This window comes from Pangasianodon hypophthalmus, chromosome 9 (genome assembly GCF_027358585.1).
Source record: "Pangasianodon hypophthalmus isolate fPanHyp1 chromosome 9, fPanHyp1.pri, whole genome shotgun sequence".
NCBI lineage: Eukaryota > Metazoa > Chordata > Actinopteri > Siluriformes > Pangasiidae > Pangasianodon > Pangasianodon hypophthalmus.
Window position 1 is genome coordinate 12442803 of NC_069718.1, and position 15212 is coordinate 12458014.

General features: G+C 38.9%; 3 protein-coding genes across 4 annotated transcripts; 2 read left to right on the forward strand and 1 right to left on the reverse strand.

Annotated features, from left to right (window-relative positions):
• The first annotated feature begins 1780 nt into the window (after positions 1-1780).
• Positions 1781-6578, forward strand: rpl26 (ribosomal protein L26). 2 transcript variants are annotated; one of them, XM_026918970.3, is made up of 4 exons: positions 1781-1879; positions 2585-2757; positions 3621-3761; positions 6411-6578. In XM_026918970.3, exons 2-4 carry the CDS (start codon positions 2590-2592, stop codon positions 6537-6539), a joined length of 438 nt encoding a protein of 145 aa, XP_026774771.1. In that variant the 5' UTR covers positions 1781-1879; positions 2585-2589; the 3' UTR covers positions 6540-6578. The 2 variants fall into 2 exon arrangements, with proteins under 2 accessions (XP_026774771.1, XP_026774772.1); XM_026918971.3 differs by having other exon boundaries at positions 1783-1884.
• Positions 6579-8284: 1706 nt separating this feature from the next.
• atp6v0e1 (ATPase H+ transporting V0 subunit e1) lies at positions 8285-10759 on the forward strand. The gene is made up of 4 exons (XM_026918972.3): positions 8285-8516; positions 9096-9143; positions 10251-10373; positions 10470-10759. Exons 1-3 carry the CDS (start codon positions 8413-8415, stop codon positions 10342-10344), a joined length of 246 nt encoding a protein of 81 aa, XP_026774773.1. The 5' UTR covers positions 8285-8412; the 3' UTR covers positions 10345-10373; positions 10470-10759.
• LOC113529637 (thiosulfate sulfurtransferase/rhodanese-like domain-containing protein 2) lies at positions 10474-15150 on the reverse strand. Its single transcript, XM_026918969.3, has 9 exons — positions 14635-15150; positions 13201-13490; positions 13010-13118; positions 12811-12933; positions 12605-12710; positions 12239-12354; positions 11995-12153; positions 11776-11914; positions 10474-11592 (listed from the first exon to the last, which is right to left on the reverse strand). The coding sequence occupies exons 1-9, from the start codon at positions 14776-14778 to the stop codon at positions 11360-11362; spliced, it is 1419 nt and encodes a 472-aa protein (XP_026774770.2). The 5' UTR covers positions 14779-15150; the 3' UTR covers positions 10474-11359.
• Between the last annotated feature and the right edge of the window lie 62 nt (positions 15151-15212).

The following is a 15212-nucleotide window of genomic DNA, read 5'->3' on the forward strand; positions in this document are numbered from 1 at the left end:
CTGATTTGTGAAAGGCAACCTTTTTGTATTTAATATGATTTATGAGAGCAGGTGAAAGAAAAGGATGCACTAGGAAGAAGACAAACTTTAAAATTTATCAAAAGCTGTATTGTGTGCTCAAATAAATGTAAATTTTAAGACCGGAATTCTTTACACTCCTGAAATAGTTATCACACGAGCCTCGATTTTGTCAATATTTACCCTTCATGTGGTATTTTTAAGGCCAATATTTTTTATAGTGTATTACAAAATACGTAACAGTTAGTACATTTTGCGTTCTGTGGACAAAGTGTGTATAGGCTGTATGTAATGCTTACTTTAAAATAAATAAATGGCCTGATTAATATAATTATTATGATTATGATTTTTAATTGGCCTCTCTATGATTTTTAAAGGGCCTCCCTTTGCTCTCAAAACAGCCTCAATTTTTCCACAAAATGTTGGAAATTCCTTTGAGGTTCTGGTCGATGTTAACATGATTGCATCACGCAAGTCCTGCAGATTTTTCAGGTGCAATTTCATGCTGTGAATCTCCTGTTCTACCACATCCAGAAGTTGTATTATTGGATTCGGATCCGTTGACTGGGAAGGCCACTGAAGACCATTGAACTCATTATCATGTTCATGAAACCAGTTTGAGATGACTTAGTGCATTATCAAGTAGCCATTAGAAGACTGTGGCCATGAAGGGATAGACATGGTCAGCAACAGTACTCAGATAAGCTGTGGCATTCAAGCGATGATTGCTTACACCACCTCCACCAGCCAGGACTGTTGACACAAGGCAGGTAGGTAACATGGATTCATGTTGTTCGTGCCAAATTCTGATTCTACTATTTGTGCGCCTCAGCAGAAATTGAAATTCATCAGATCAGGCTAAGTTTTTTGAGTCTTCAGCTGCCCAGTTTGGGTGAACCTGTGCCCGCTGCAGCCTCAGCTTTCTGTTTTTGGCTTACAGAAGTGGAACCTGACGTGGTCTTCTGCTGTTGTACCCAGCTGCCTCAAGGTTTGATTTCTTATGCGTTCTGAGTTGCTTTTCTGCTCACCACAATTGTACAGCGTGCTTATCTGAGTTACTGTAGTCTTTCTGTCAGCTCGAACCAGTCTGGCCATTCTTTTCCGTCTACAGAACTGCTACTCACTGGATGTTTTTTTCTTTATTGCACCTTTCTGACTAAACTCTAGAGACTGTTGTCGGTGAAAATCTCAGGAGATCAGCAGTTATAGAAATAATCCAACCAGCCCGTCTGGCGCCAACAATCATGCCACGGTCAAAATCACTGAAAGCACATTTTTTATCCCCCTTCTGATGGTTGATGTGACCATTACCTGAAGCTTCTGGCCCGTATCTGCTTGCTTTTATGGATTGCAGTGCTGCTACACAACTGGCCGATTAGATAATTGCATGAATTAGTAGGTGTACAGGTGTTACTATTAAAGTGCTCAGTGTGTGTGTGTGTGTGTGTGTGTGTGTGTGTGTGTGTTTGTGTATATATATATATATATATATATATATATATATATATATATATATATATATATATATATACATATACACATACACACATATACATGTGTGTGTGTATATGCATTTTGCAGGAAAATACAGTAAATATTCTGTAAGAAGCATTTCACCCAACACAATTATCACATTTCCTTGATTTATAATACTAAATTATTACTTCTTTATCTATCATCTATATTTCGTTAGATTTTATATAGTTTACAAATCCACAGTAGTCACGTTCACAGTCACCACGAGGGAGAGCACTTTCAAAATCCCGTTTATGAGCGTTGTTCTCGCGATATTTGCGGCACGACTAATTCGGGCGGAAGTAGATTCGCAGCCTCTTTTCCGGCGGCCATAGCGGAATAATCGGTAGGGTAAGCGATGTTGGCAAATCTGTCTAAGTTCTATCTTTGTCCATCCGGGCCACTTTAGTGTGTAAAAGGTCCAAATCCCCATTCTGTGATATAGAACGTTATAAATGTTCATAAGACAGTGATATTTGTGAATAAGTTCACTGCAAACTCCCGGTTTATATACCGAAAGGCCGAGCTAGCATATTGCTACCTAGCGTTCACATACCGCTCTGTATGATTAAAAATGTCCAAATATTTTGACTCTGAATGCCTGTTTATATTTACAGCGTGTAGGGTTATGAAGGTTAAGGGGGGAAAGTAAACTTTTGGGTTATTTTTGCTGTGCTGTTGTGGTTAAAACGCTTCTTTTAGCTAGCGGCTACACTTCACGCTTCATGTTATGGCAGCTGAATGTACTTGTATGGCGACATGGTTTTAACGAGTCCGTAGAAATAAGGCACTTAAGTGTAGCAGAACTGTCTCATTTATAAGGTTATTTCAGATTTAAGAGCTGTGATCATAGAGGACATGGTTGTATAGTTTGTGTTGTGTATGGTTACCCTTTACAGCATGGCCCATAATTGCCTGCTGCACAGTTTAATCACTGATCAGTGTTTGCTAGAGTGATGTAGAAGGTGTAGAGTTTTATCACCAGGCTTTGTTTTGCTCCTGTTGTGCTCCCTGTTTGTGGGCTGACTTGTCATCTTTTTCTTGTCCACAGCCATCATGAAGATCAATCCGTTTGTGACCTCCTCCCGGCGTAAGAACCGCAAGAGGCACTTCAATGCCCCGTCACACATCCGCAGGAAGATAATGTCTTCACCTCTGTCCAAAGAGCTCCGCCAGAAATACAATGTAAGGTCCATGCCCATCCGGAAGGACGACGAGGTCCAGGTAAGTCTGTCAGCGTAGTGGGAATGTCATACTGTCTTAAGTTTGTATTTGATATGCCTGATTTTCTATTATCTGGCCCAGCTTTGCCTGAAAGAATGCTTTGGGCAGGTGTTATGATTGGTGGTCTTAGAACGCATTATGTGACGTGATTACCGCTGGCCTTTTTAGCGCCACTACAGTTATACCATGGGCTTGTTTCTGTTAATGCTCAATAATCCCAATTTTCTGCACAAGCCCAGGTCACTCTGGTTGATGTAAGCAGAACAGTAGTTTTCTTTAAATGCAGGTCTATCATACGATCTTCCTCACATAATCTGATGCGGAGAACATGTTGCCACACACTTTCTTATAGAATTTAAGATTTTGTGATCATTTCATTTAGTGTGACAAAAGGCCGTAGTATAAAACCAGGTTAAATCAGTGTCTATCAACTGAGTCTTTAAATGAATTGTGATTTGTCATGCTGTCTTAGATAAGACATGCTATAACTCTTCTGTTTAGTGATTTTCTGGCCAGCTTGATGTTTCCAGTGTAGTAACGTCTAATATATTTGAGTGACGGGCAACAATACGGCAAACATTTCACACTCGTGTATATTTTACTGTGCTGAACATTGACATGGTCGCAGACTCTTGTAGTTTGCATGGTGTATTTGAGTGTTGTGCTCTTGCATGGTGGAGAGAAAACAGCAAAGCCATTGTGCTTATTTGACTAAATATATTTATTCCTACCATCTAACAAAGTTATAGTCTGCATGTCTTTTGTATTTCTTTTTACATTACCATGTTGTGGCAGTGTGCGGAAGTAGTTATTGTTTAACGGACAACTGTACTGATGTTTAACGTCCCTGTTTTTATGAACAGGTGGTCCGGGGACACTACAAAGGCCAGCAGATTGGCAAAGTCGTCCAGGTCTACAGAAAGAAATACGTCATCTACATTGAGCGTGTGCAGCGTGAGAAGGCCAACGGAACCACTGTCCATGTGGGCATCCACCCTAGCAAGGTATGAGACCCAAGTGTGTTACTTTAGAGTGGGCCTTAGGCTGTGTCTTTAAAGAACTAAACGATGTTTACACTTCATTGTTTCATGAATATTGAGATGATATCTGGATATCCACATAAATGCATTCAAGATGCATTTAAAACACACCTGATCATCTCTTTGCCATTGTCATACAAAGTGTAAATACATCTTTCTGTCCAAGTCCTGTTTAATAATTGAAACCACTCCCAAAGCATTGTCATAAAGCATGTGGCTTTAGACCAGGGTTATACAAGATGACAACTGTGCATATCCTGCGTTCATTTGGTGTGTCGATTGTGCCTGTCCCAAAAAAAATCACAATGCGTGCGTGTGGTGCAGTGCCTACGCAAATTGCCTATGTTTGTTTCTGAGCATAAACACTAACCAATGTCACTATAAAGGCTTAGTGTTTGAAATACAAAATCTTTAATTTAGCTTAAAACCTGCCACAATTGTGGTTTTATGTCATAATGCTGTGGATATGTTACATCTGCAAGAGAGCCCCTAGTACTTAGAAATGTCAGCTCACAGTATGTGATTTGGGACGCAGCTCATGCCATGGCAAAAAGTTAAAACAAGAAATGACCCGAGTTTGTCTGTCTAACATATCCAAGTTGGCATGAGAGTGTGATTAGGAAAATATAAGGATGTGGAAAAGCGGTAATTAGTTTGCATAGAACTGGTAACAAGACAAATTGATGTTGAGTTGACTTTCATATTCAATATTTCATATTGAGCGTGTTGGAGCAATCAGGTTTTTATCTAACCGGAGATTCATTTACCTACAAATGTAAATGCTTGTTATTAAAGGATACAAACGAAATACAATCTGCACAAAACAGCCAAGCGTAAACAAGGTCTTGGACATGTCTGTGTAATCCAGTAACTGTTTACGCTGTAGGTAAGGAGGCCAGGTGAGCCCTTCACACCACCTCACACTGATTCGTGTTCAGGCATTTTGTGAATGCAGAACACAAATGTAAGTGAATTTGTAGCAGCGGGTGTAGGTGAAGCTGTTTGTGGTCTGGAAGTGACCATGAGAGCACAGCTTTACTCTAAACCCCTATCTTGTCTGTGGTGTGATTTCCTAATGGGTTTCAGCTCATGTTGGTCACACCTGAATTGTCAAAGATGTTTATACATCAGGTGATGTACTTGTTTGCTTTTTAAGAGGCACCAATCTCTGGTGGAGTCAAATACTGATTCTAAACTCTCAGCTGACTTATAGTTTTTGGTTACGACCAAAGAATAATGGTGCAATTGCCTCAAGATGTTTTACAAAAATCACTGAATTAAATAGCAGTTTGAAGATCTTGGGAAACACTCGTATCTGAGGCTGCAGACTGTTTCTGCAGTTTCTGGTAGCTGAATATCATTCTGCACTGCTACTCTTAACAATACTAGACAATGATTCTACTCAGAAGAGACGTCTTTGGGAAAACTTCTAGATGTCTCACCAGGAAAAATCTTATCCAATATTGATGAAATATAGCTGCTGTTGTTGGCACTGATGGAATGTTGTAAAAATTTTGTCTTTAATACTGCAAGAATTTACGGAATATCCTGTTTTACCTCCCATGAACTTGCCATGAAAATAGCCATTGATGCTGACATGGCATTAAAAGAACAATAAACTAAATGAAATCATTCTGCACTGAACAAGACGAAACCTGACTTAACCAGTCCAAATTGTATAAAAAAAAGATTCTTTAATGCTCTGAGCGGTATTGTGTGTAACTCCTCTTAATTTTTGTGGCTCAGCGAATTTGCTATGTTTTTGGAAGCTGATTATTTAAAATGAACAAAGTATTATAATTGCTACCTGTTGCTATGTTGCAGAAGGGGGAGGTAAAAAAAAAAAAAAAAAAAAAAAAACCCAACAAATTATTCAACAAAAGACAAAGGATGGGTTGCATGTGTACAATTAAAATGCTCATATAGCGTGCAGTGCTTTTGAATGCGGCTATTTCTGAAACGTGGCCAATATTGCGGTGATAAATTGAGCACGTGGTAGCAATTGTCTAGCATTTGAACTAGAATTGGCTTTTTTGAATGCCGTGAAGTGAAGATCTAGATGTTATTTGCTTTACTTTGTCATATGGTACTATATACTTCAGAAGCTGTTACAGGGCCACAAACGTTTATTCACAAATGTTTATATGCTGCAGCAGTTTCTTAGCAACACAGTTTCTTTTATTCATTGTTACTTCAGGCTAGGAAGGCAATGCCAGGCTTTCAAGTTCATTTCTGAAGACCAGGGTAGCATTTGTGTTGAACTCTAAAGGTTGTGGCAAACATTTAACTTCATGAATTGATGTCAGTCCTAAAATTTTCTTATAGAAACTTCTTGTTAATCCTTAAAATGTTGAGCTTCTCGGATTCCACTAACGTACACTATATTGCATTATTATATTTGTAACTATGAATATTTTTTTACTTGGAGACCTTTGAGATTGGTTGGTAGATTTGCTGTTTTGGGTAAAGTCAGAAAGCCAGATCAGTGCAAAGCACCTACACACAATTTGTAACTTGGTTAAATACTGCCTTTTTCTTTTGTCTTAGACAGATTGCTTCTTTCTGTATTCAGTACAGGTGTAAATTTGCCCCTCTTTTTTCGTTTTTGACCAGGTTGTGATCACCAGGCTAAAGCTCGACAAGGATCGCAAGAAGATCCTGGAGCGCAAAGCCAAGTCACGGCAAGACGGCAAGGAGAAGGGCAAATACAAGGAGGAGACCATTGAGAAAATGCAAGAGTGAACATTACCTTTTTGCTAACAATAAAAGTCTGAGAAAACAGGTTGCCGTGTGTTGGGTCTTTTTGTGGATCTTGTGTATGGGAATGATTATATATTTATTTTATTTATTTATTTATTTATTTATTTTAAAAAAAGGGACAGCTTAAGTGGATTACGTTAAATTTTTGTTTACAGATTTTATCAGGTAATGAGACAGCCTTTATACTCGTACATACACGTATGCACAGTATGAGGAAATTTTTCACGTTTTTTGACTAGGTAGGAGCCTTTTGTAGTACATATACATGCATAGTGCAACGAAATTCTTTTCTTTGCAAAAACTAGATACTTGGAAAAACTTGGTACTTTGCAAAAACTTGGTAGTAGCTAGGATCAGAGAACCAGCCATGGTATGTTGTCCCTGGAGGAGTTGAGGATTAACACCCAGCAGTGATGTTGGGATGTGAACTCGTGACTAATTGTTAACCATGAATCTCAATCACTGAGCCACCACCGCCTGATCTACTTGAGTGGAAGAAACCCAGATTGGGTGGAGTTTGCTGTTTTATTACAGCATTACACAACTGCAAAATCTGTGAACTGGGAAAGGGGATGTTATAATTTTAAGTTAAGGAAGTAGTCTTAACTGCTGGATATTAAATGTGACCATCTAGTGTGCAAGAAAAATAAATTTAAACGAGTGTACTAGAGACCTCAAATCAGTAATGTGTTAATACTGGGCAGATACCATGATTTCTCCTAAACAATGATGATGTGGTGCAATAAGAAAGCATTTATCATGTCTTGGGGAGGTGGGGACTAGTGATGGGAATCCTACCTCTTCATTGAGTCAGATCCTTTGGCTAAGCTCGTCAATAAGAATGGAATCTTTTGGATCCCCAGAAGACCTTCCACTTAACAACAGTAAGTGTTAAATCAGCATGGTATTCCAACTGTGCGTTCACAATACAGTAAGCATCCCTACTTCAATGTTGTTATGCCTATGCTTGAATATGAAGATTTCTGATTATCCTCTGCCTCCCCTGATACACCTGAGTATAGGCAGGGCCTCTTCACTCAGCAGCTGAGAGGCACACACACCTCGCTAATCACACTAATGGGCAGCTCAGACATTGAAAAGAGGTTTCAGTGGAAGCATTTTCACTAAATTGCACTGCATTGCCTTCAAAAAAAAAAAACCCTAAAGGGCTCACGTAAGCTCAATACCACCTAAGAGAGCCTGCTCCTTGTGAATGACACATGACTAAAAGAACCGACTCAAAGAGCCGACTCCTCCATGAACGACACATGACTCAAAGAGCCGACTCCTCCACGAACGACACATGACTCAAAGAGCCGACTCCTCCACGAACGAGACATGACTCAAAGAGCCGACTCCTCCATGAACGGCACATGACTCAAAGAGCCGACTCCTCCATGAACGACACATGACTCAAAGAGCCGACTCCTCCATGAACGACACATGACTCAAAGAGCCGACTCCTCCATGAACGACACATGACTCAAAGAGCCGACTCCTCCATGAACGACACATGACTCAAAGAGCCGACTCCTCCATGAACGACACATCACAAGTGGCAAAGGTTCCAACTGACCGCTGGAATAAAAATTTGGGCGATAAACCTTACTGGTGCTCCTGGTGACTTACATTTACATTTCCTAGAACAAGGATGTGAGGAAAAAAAAACCTTAAAGTGAAATATAAAAAAGAGACGTGTAATAAAGCAATTTAGTGATGGCGGCTCCGCCTACCTCCTGTAGTCACGTGACCGTCAGTCATCGCTGTTGTGAAGTTTGTGGAAGTTAGTCAAATCCGCTTCAGCTTCTTGTTCTATTAAAATTACTGTCCTGTGTCTTTGTTTGAAAAGAAAACAATGGCGGAAATGTCTTTAGTGATCTCAGTAAGCGTAATGACCGTGTTTTGGGGCATTGTTGGAGGACTGGTGCCGTGGTTTATTCCTAAAGGACCGAATCGGGGGTGAGTTGATTGTAGCATCGGTGCTAATAAACTTGTGGAAGTTATAAACAAGTTATTGTATTTCATTTGAACATGTGTCATGTATAATGAATTACTTAGGCACTTGATAACGTATCTGAACTTGTTATATAAAATATTGGACATAATGTTATCCGCTTAAACTTAATTCTTAACAGTAAAGTTAGCAACCAGCTCAAGGAGGTGACAGTCACGTGACGAGGTTTCACTATTTTACACATTCTGCCTGGTAGCTCATAAGTGCTCTAGTAAAGCAGTAGCAATAAATCTGTAACTATGTTAAGAATTTAGCTGGTTGTAGATATTATTAACTAATCCTTTAAATAATTCATTCTGAGAACGAATGTTAAAAAAGTGGAAACTGGCTGTAGAGAAGGATTAATCATCAGTCTCCTTCCTTATAAAGCACCAGCTATACATCAGGAATCACGTGACAGTCAAATGACCTGAGAAATCAGCTTCAACATGGCTTTCAAGTTAATGTTTCGATTAAAAAATCATCATTTTTCATTTCTTACATGTTGGTTTAATGACACTTCTTTTTTTTTTTTTGGACCACAGAGTTATTGTGGTCATGTTGGTGCTAACTGCAGTTTGCTGCTACCTCTTGTGAGTATACTTTTCGGTAATACTACTACTACTACTACAACTAATAATAACAATAGCCTTCAGTAATATCCATATGAATGGGATGTTGTAAAGCCCCTCCCCTTAAACCACTATGTAGTTTTCACAGAATTATAAAGGTCCTCTTTCTGTATGTTCATGGTTGGCTGAAAGTCAGACATAGCCTTTGGGTAATGGCCTTTCCATTAGTATCGATTACACAAAAAAGCACAGGCATGTCAATACAGCAGTCACAGAAAACTGTTCACCACAGGTCGGGAATTACTTTATGGTTCTGTATGAAACCTGTATGAGAAGGACTTATGTAGTGGATGATAATCATCATCATCATATTTAACTGTATGGCACTTTGAGTCCAAAGTTGAAAAATATTATTTAAGTATTTATAATGAAGCACATTATTGAAATAATCTACAATCATTAATTGTTAATAACAATACTACTGATTATTTGTATAGCAGTTTTAAACCATTCAGAACAGTTTACATAGAAATTATTTATGATAAGGCACATTATTGAAATAATTAGAAATATGAAATGGCAGTAAGCGTCCGTGAAATTAAATAATCTAAAATCGTAAATGAAGTAACTACAATGCAATATAAAAAATTACATCATGAGATATAGTAAAATAAAAAGACCCCAAAACTACAAATAGTACATTTTTAATGGGGATTTAAGCTCTATATTATCCTCAACAAATCAAAAACAACTTCTGGTTGCACTGCGAGTGGACTTTGGGATTAACAGTAGAAATGCTTCAGGTGATCAGTGTAATGTGTGAAGACAAACCATTTAGAGCTTTAAGTGTTGTAAGCAGAAATATTTACACCCCATTAGATGAAGTGGAATGTTTTCTATAATTACAGTAACCACATGGGGGCAGCACATACACTGTACACCCTGGTTCCTCATCAGTGGGTTTTTCCAGGTTAACACAATTTATCAGCAGACACTTTTACACACACTTTTGTGAGGTATGAGTACTCTGTGCAAGTGTAATATCATACAGGGTGCTTGTAATTTTAAATGATCTGTTGTTGAAGAGGTGATGTATTTGTTTTAACCTCATGCTTGCTCATTGTTTAGCTGGCTGATTGCTTTTCTGGCCCAGCTGAACCCGCTGCTTGGGCCGACGCTCAGCAATGACACAATATGGTACCTCTATTATCACTGGGGATAATTTATAATCATAGTCTCCTTGTCTGTCAGGTAAGCATGCAATCACAGGTTTCAGGTTACAGTAATAACCGGTTTGCATTGGTAAATAAACAGTTAACACTCATGTCTTCAAATTTCTCTCTGCAGATGCGTGTATATGGCCAAAGGTTCACTTCACTTTCTCACAAAGGGAAGAAGGAATCCATACGGTGCCTGTGTGTGTAGTAAGACTTGATGTATAGATTTGCTTGGTCGTCTTTTGAAGAAAATAATGAACAAACTGAAAATGATGTGTACTTTGTTTTGTATTTCTGTGCATTGCCAAAACCATGTCCTTGTATTTGAAGTATTTACTCTGTGTCTCTGTTAATGCATTTCCTTGTCATTTTGTATTAATGTAACTAAAAACGTGGAATAAAGATCTCTAGACAATGTAATTTGTTTCAGTTTTTTCCAGCAGAGCTCATTTAAAATTTTATTTGTGTTATGAGTATGAAATGTTTTAAAGATCAAACACAAAAGTTGTACTTCAATGCAGTAAGTAGATATCTAAAGTAATTTTGTAGGACAACCTGAGGTTCTAAAAATGACCAGACTTGTTACATTCACAATAGTGATGGACAATATGACAAAAATATCATATTATGACACTTGACATTTCCATGATACATGTTGTGTGTCCCAATGTATAGGTTTGGTAACAAACTGCAAGCAAAAAAATAGTTGCTTTAAAAAAGTCTGTTAAAACTGGATTCAATGGTACTTTTAATTCTTATTTTGTAAAATTTTGCAGTTCAAAAGATTCACTACAAAATTTATCATCAAATCAGCTGCTTCCAAATTAACTGTTAAAAGATTAAAAGAAGGCTGTTGTGATACTGCAATGTATTAGAAAAATGTGACATAATCTATCATGATATTATATCATATTGTCCAGCCCTACATCAAACTGACAGTGTTTACAGTCATCTTCCTCTAAACACAATATTTTTTCTGCACTAGATGCCAGACCGCAGGAAGCCACAGAGACCTGCTTATCATAAAGTGTCTTTAGGGATTCTGGGCCGGGAGCGTGTACAGTCGCACTCTTCTTTGTGTACACGTCCACTCGAGGGGCTGCCGCTGGGCGTCTGCTCTTTGGCTTGGCACACAGGGCAGCAGGCTGTAAGGCCTTTCTGCCTGCAAGAGGTGCAGGATAAGACAAGCTGGCAGCAGAAATCAGTAGAGCAGAGCTGATACTGGTCCCATGGACTCCCACAGTACCTACAATCTGTAGAAAAATCAGATACATAGGAACAGATGGGCTACGGTCAGTAACTGTAGAACTTAAAAGTGCACCTTCAGCCATGAATGTAGATACAAGGTCAGTGTTCCTAATAAAGTAGCACCACAGTGTATGTGTTTGAAATTTTTATGAAATGAAAAGATACAGTTTGCACTTGTTATACAATACCTGAGATGATGTCTCTGTTGAATGAGATTGAATAACGCTCATCAAAGACAAACAGCTTGCCCCGGTAGAAACCATCAGGAAACTGCTCCAGATACTTATGAATGCCGCCCTTCAGCTGGTAAACTTCTTTACATACATTCTGCACAATCACACCTCAATTATTAACTGAGAATGAGAAGAGCCGCAGATCTTATACTGGATCTTTTAAGGAAAACTCACTTTTGAACGGAGATATGCTGACCCTCGTTCGCACCGTATGCCCCCAGTGCAGTACATCAGCACCTTCTTATTGCAGAACAGGTCCAGGTTCTTGTCCACGTAGTCAGGGAAGTAGCTGAATTTGCGGATATCCGGTGCCAAACAATTTTTAAACTGACCCTAAAAAATGAGTTCATGATTGACTCTCATGTCATGTAACAACTTTTCTTATACTGATAGAAATTAATTCACTAAAGAAGCTTACTATTTTACTCTCATAGAAGTTTCTACAGTCCAGCAGAATTGTATCACTGTTCGAGGAACCATCTTTGAGCAGAGATTGCACCTCCCTGTGGAATTCCTCAGGCTCCAAATGTGTTCCTGTATGTGAAAGAATACCACTCAACATCAGCTACTATATAAGGTGCTGTGCATAAATATTCACCCCCTTGATATTTTCCATATTTTGCAACTTCAAATTTTAGTAAATCAAATGGTAATAATCCCAATTATGTTAAACTCAATCCCAGGTTGTAACACAACAAAATGTGAAAAAGTTCAAAGGGGGTGAAAACTCATGCAAGCCACCATGCATCACGTCATGTAAAAATGAAACTTGATTCTTCTCTACCTGCTAATCTGTAGGAGATTATATCTGGATCCACACCCATTGGGACGATTTCTTTATACACTCCAACCTTAAGATCAGGAAAGCACTCTGCACCACCTTCACTAGTCTGAAGATGAATCAAAAACATTTTGGTTTAAAAATACAGCCAGCCATTTTGTATAAGAATGCATTGCACTGTGAAATAAATTGAATTTCTGGTTGTTTACCTTGAAATCTTCCACTTGCATTACTTGGAAAATGGGATGTGCCAGCATTGCCTTGATGTAAAGGCTTGTGGCTGTTTTGGTTCCACCAACTGTTCCATTGATGCCCTCTGTGGCCACACGTACCTGCACGAGAACAAAATGCAGTGCAGTGAAAGACGTACCACAACAATACCTAAAATAAGAAAAGCACCGTGTTTACCTTGCCAGTGAGGTGAAGCTTTGAACACAGCTCATTCTGCCAGTCACAAATGAACCTGGGCTCTTTTATCTGACAATAGCAGTAATACAAGATGACTTCACCTGGACCTCTGCAAGCCATCACACAGACACATCATAAGCATGTAGTCACATACAGACAGCAATGACCAAGCTGTGCAGAATAAAACCTACTTGCTAAGCTCGTCCTCAGAAAGGTGGCTTGTATCAGGCATCCAGGAGGAAGCGTCTTTTGTCTGACAGTCATTCGGATGGTCGTGTACAGAGCCATCGGCGTTGGCTTGCTTCAGCATCTGATCCAGAGCTTCACTGGTGAGCTCATCAATCTCATTCGCATGGACAATGGAAACATGTTTGTGGATGGACGAGGGGTCTGAGAATGCCTCGTCACAGCAGTGCCAAAGTGATGAGGTGTCTAGGTTAGATGTCGGGATCCTCTTAGACGCCACAAATGTTGCAAAAGTCTACAAATAAGAGAAAAGTTAAATAAGGACACAATTATACATATTATTATCAGGAGTACCTCAAGGCAAATCAGAGTTTATTTATCTTTTGCACCATATATTCAAGGCATATATTTGTTTGGAATGCTTGTGGTGAGGCTCAGGATCCAAGAGGCCAAGGGTAACTTTTTAACATGATGCTACCACCAGCAGGCTTCACTGTAGGGATGGTGTTTTCAGGGTGATGAACAGTGTTAGGTTTCTATAGCTCTTTGTGCAAAAGCCAAAACAGTTTCAGTTTGGTGTCTTCTGACCAGAAAACCACATTTTTTTTGATTCTCCAAAATTTGGCCAACTCCAAATGGGATGTCATATGATTTGTCAGTCTTCTCTAAAGCCCGTGGTGTGTCTGGGCTATGGTTGTCCTATGAACAGCTTCTCACATCTGTGCTGTGGATCTCTCCAGCTTCTTCAGAGTTACTCTTGGCCTCTTGGTTGCTTCTCTGACTAATCCTCCTCCTCTTCCTCGCCTAGTCACATACTTTTGGTGCACAACCTCCTCTAGGTGGGGTTTTGGTTGTGTCATATTCTTTCTATTTTTAATAATGGGTTAAACGGTGCCACACAGGATGTTCAAAGTTTGATGACCAAACCCTGATTGATACTTTCTCCAGAACATTGTCCCAGGCTTGTTTCAATAGCTTCTTGGTCTTCTTGAAGCTGACTGGTTATGTATCTATTGTTTATGTCTATAACAAACTCTGGGGTCTTCCAGAAGCATGTAGGGGGTCAAATACTTAGGCAATCACAATTTTTATGTTTTTATTTGTGAATAATTAATACTACAAAATGTATAAAAATTCAAAGGGTTGAATACTTAAAGGCAAGCCACTCTAAACTGCAAATATGAAACATTATAAGGTACAAAATATAACAAAACACACACAAGTGCAACAACAATCAACCCAATTGAAACTAATATGATTACCAATAGAATAAATGGAATGAAATGTGCACATTGTGGTATAGTTGACAGATTAGTACACTGGGCACTTCCTGTTTTCTGTTTACTCAGGACCTTTGAAATCACTTCCATCTTTTCCACTATATAATGGCACCCCTGATTATTATTGACATATACACATGCATAAGCAATAAGACTTACCTTCTTCTTTATATAAGAGTAGCATTTCCGAGTGGTGGGAAACTCTGATTTCTCTTGTTTCTCATGTTTATCGATCGCAGGACTAAGACTCTCTACGTCCAGATGAATAAGTACACGTTCTCCCAAATCATCACCGTCCATCATAACGTGAGTCAACTGAGCCCAATACGTTTACAGCAGTTAAAAACACATGGTTATAAATGGATGGGATTATTACGCAGGCTAATTAACTACTACACTATAAAACGCAACACTGTCCTATAGATAAAAATTACGTCTTCTTTAATTTCACACGAACCCGTGTTTACTGGTTAAAATGTGTAAACAGCATTACTGTTCATTTAAAACTTCTCCTTGCAGCACGAAAGCCTCTCTGTCGAAGTAAGAAGGAGATTAATCCCAAATATCTCCAACCACCATACATAAGTACACTACTTAGGGTGTTAACAAATACATTTTACACTTTATATAGTGCACTCGAAATTCCGTAGGTTACTTTTTGAGATTCATCCAAAAGAAGGTCTGCTTTTACTTCCGGTTAGGAGCCACTTGTACCCCGGATGTGTTCCTCGCGAGCC

Coding starts and splice junctions, on each gene's coding strand:
- LOC113529637 (XM_026918969.3), bottom strand. CDS start 14,778: ATGATGGACGGTGATGATTTGGGAGAACGTGTACTTATTCATCTGGAC. Junction 13,119..13,200: donor TCTGAGGACGAGCTTAGCAA/GTAGGTTTTATT, acceptor GATGGCTTGCAG/AGGTCCAGGTGAAGTCATCT. Junction 12,154..12,238: donor ACTTCTATGAGAGTAAAATA/GTAAGCTTCTTT, acceptor CTCATTTTTTAG/GGTCAGTTTAAAAATTGTTT.
- rpl26 (XM_026918970.3), top strand. CDS start 2,590: ATGAAGATCAATCCGTTTGTGACCTCCTCCCGGCGTAAGAACCGCAAG. Junction 2,758..3,620: donor GGAAGGACGACGAGGTCCAG/GTAAGTCTGTCA, acceptor TTTTATGAACAG/GTGGTCCGGGGACACTACAA. Junction 3,762..6,410: donor TGGGCATCCACCCTAGCAAG/GTATGAGACCCA, acceptor GTTTTTGACCAG/GTTGTGATCACCAGGCTAAA.
- atp6v0e1 (XM_026918972.3), top strand. CDS start 8,413: ATGGCGGAAATGTCTTTAGTGATCTCAGTAAGCGTAATGACCGTGTTT. Junction 8,517..9,095: donor CCTAAAGGACCGAATCGGGG/GTGAGTTGATTG, acceptor TTTGGACCACAG/AGTTATTGTGGTCATGTTGG. Junction 9,144..10,250: donor GCAGTTTGCTGCTACCTCTT/GTGAGTATACTT, acceptor CTCATTGTTTAG/CTGGCTGATTGCTTTTCTGG.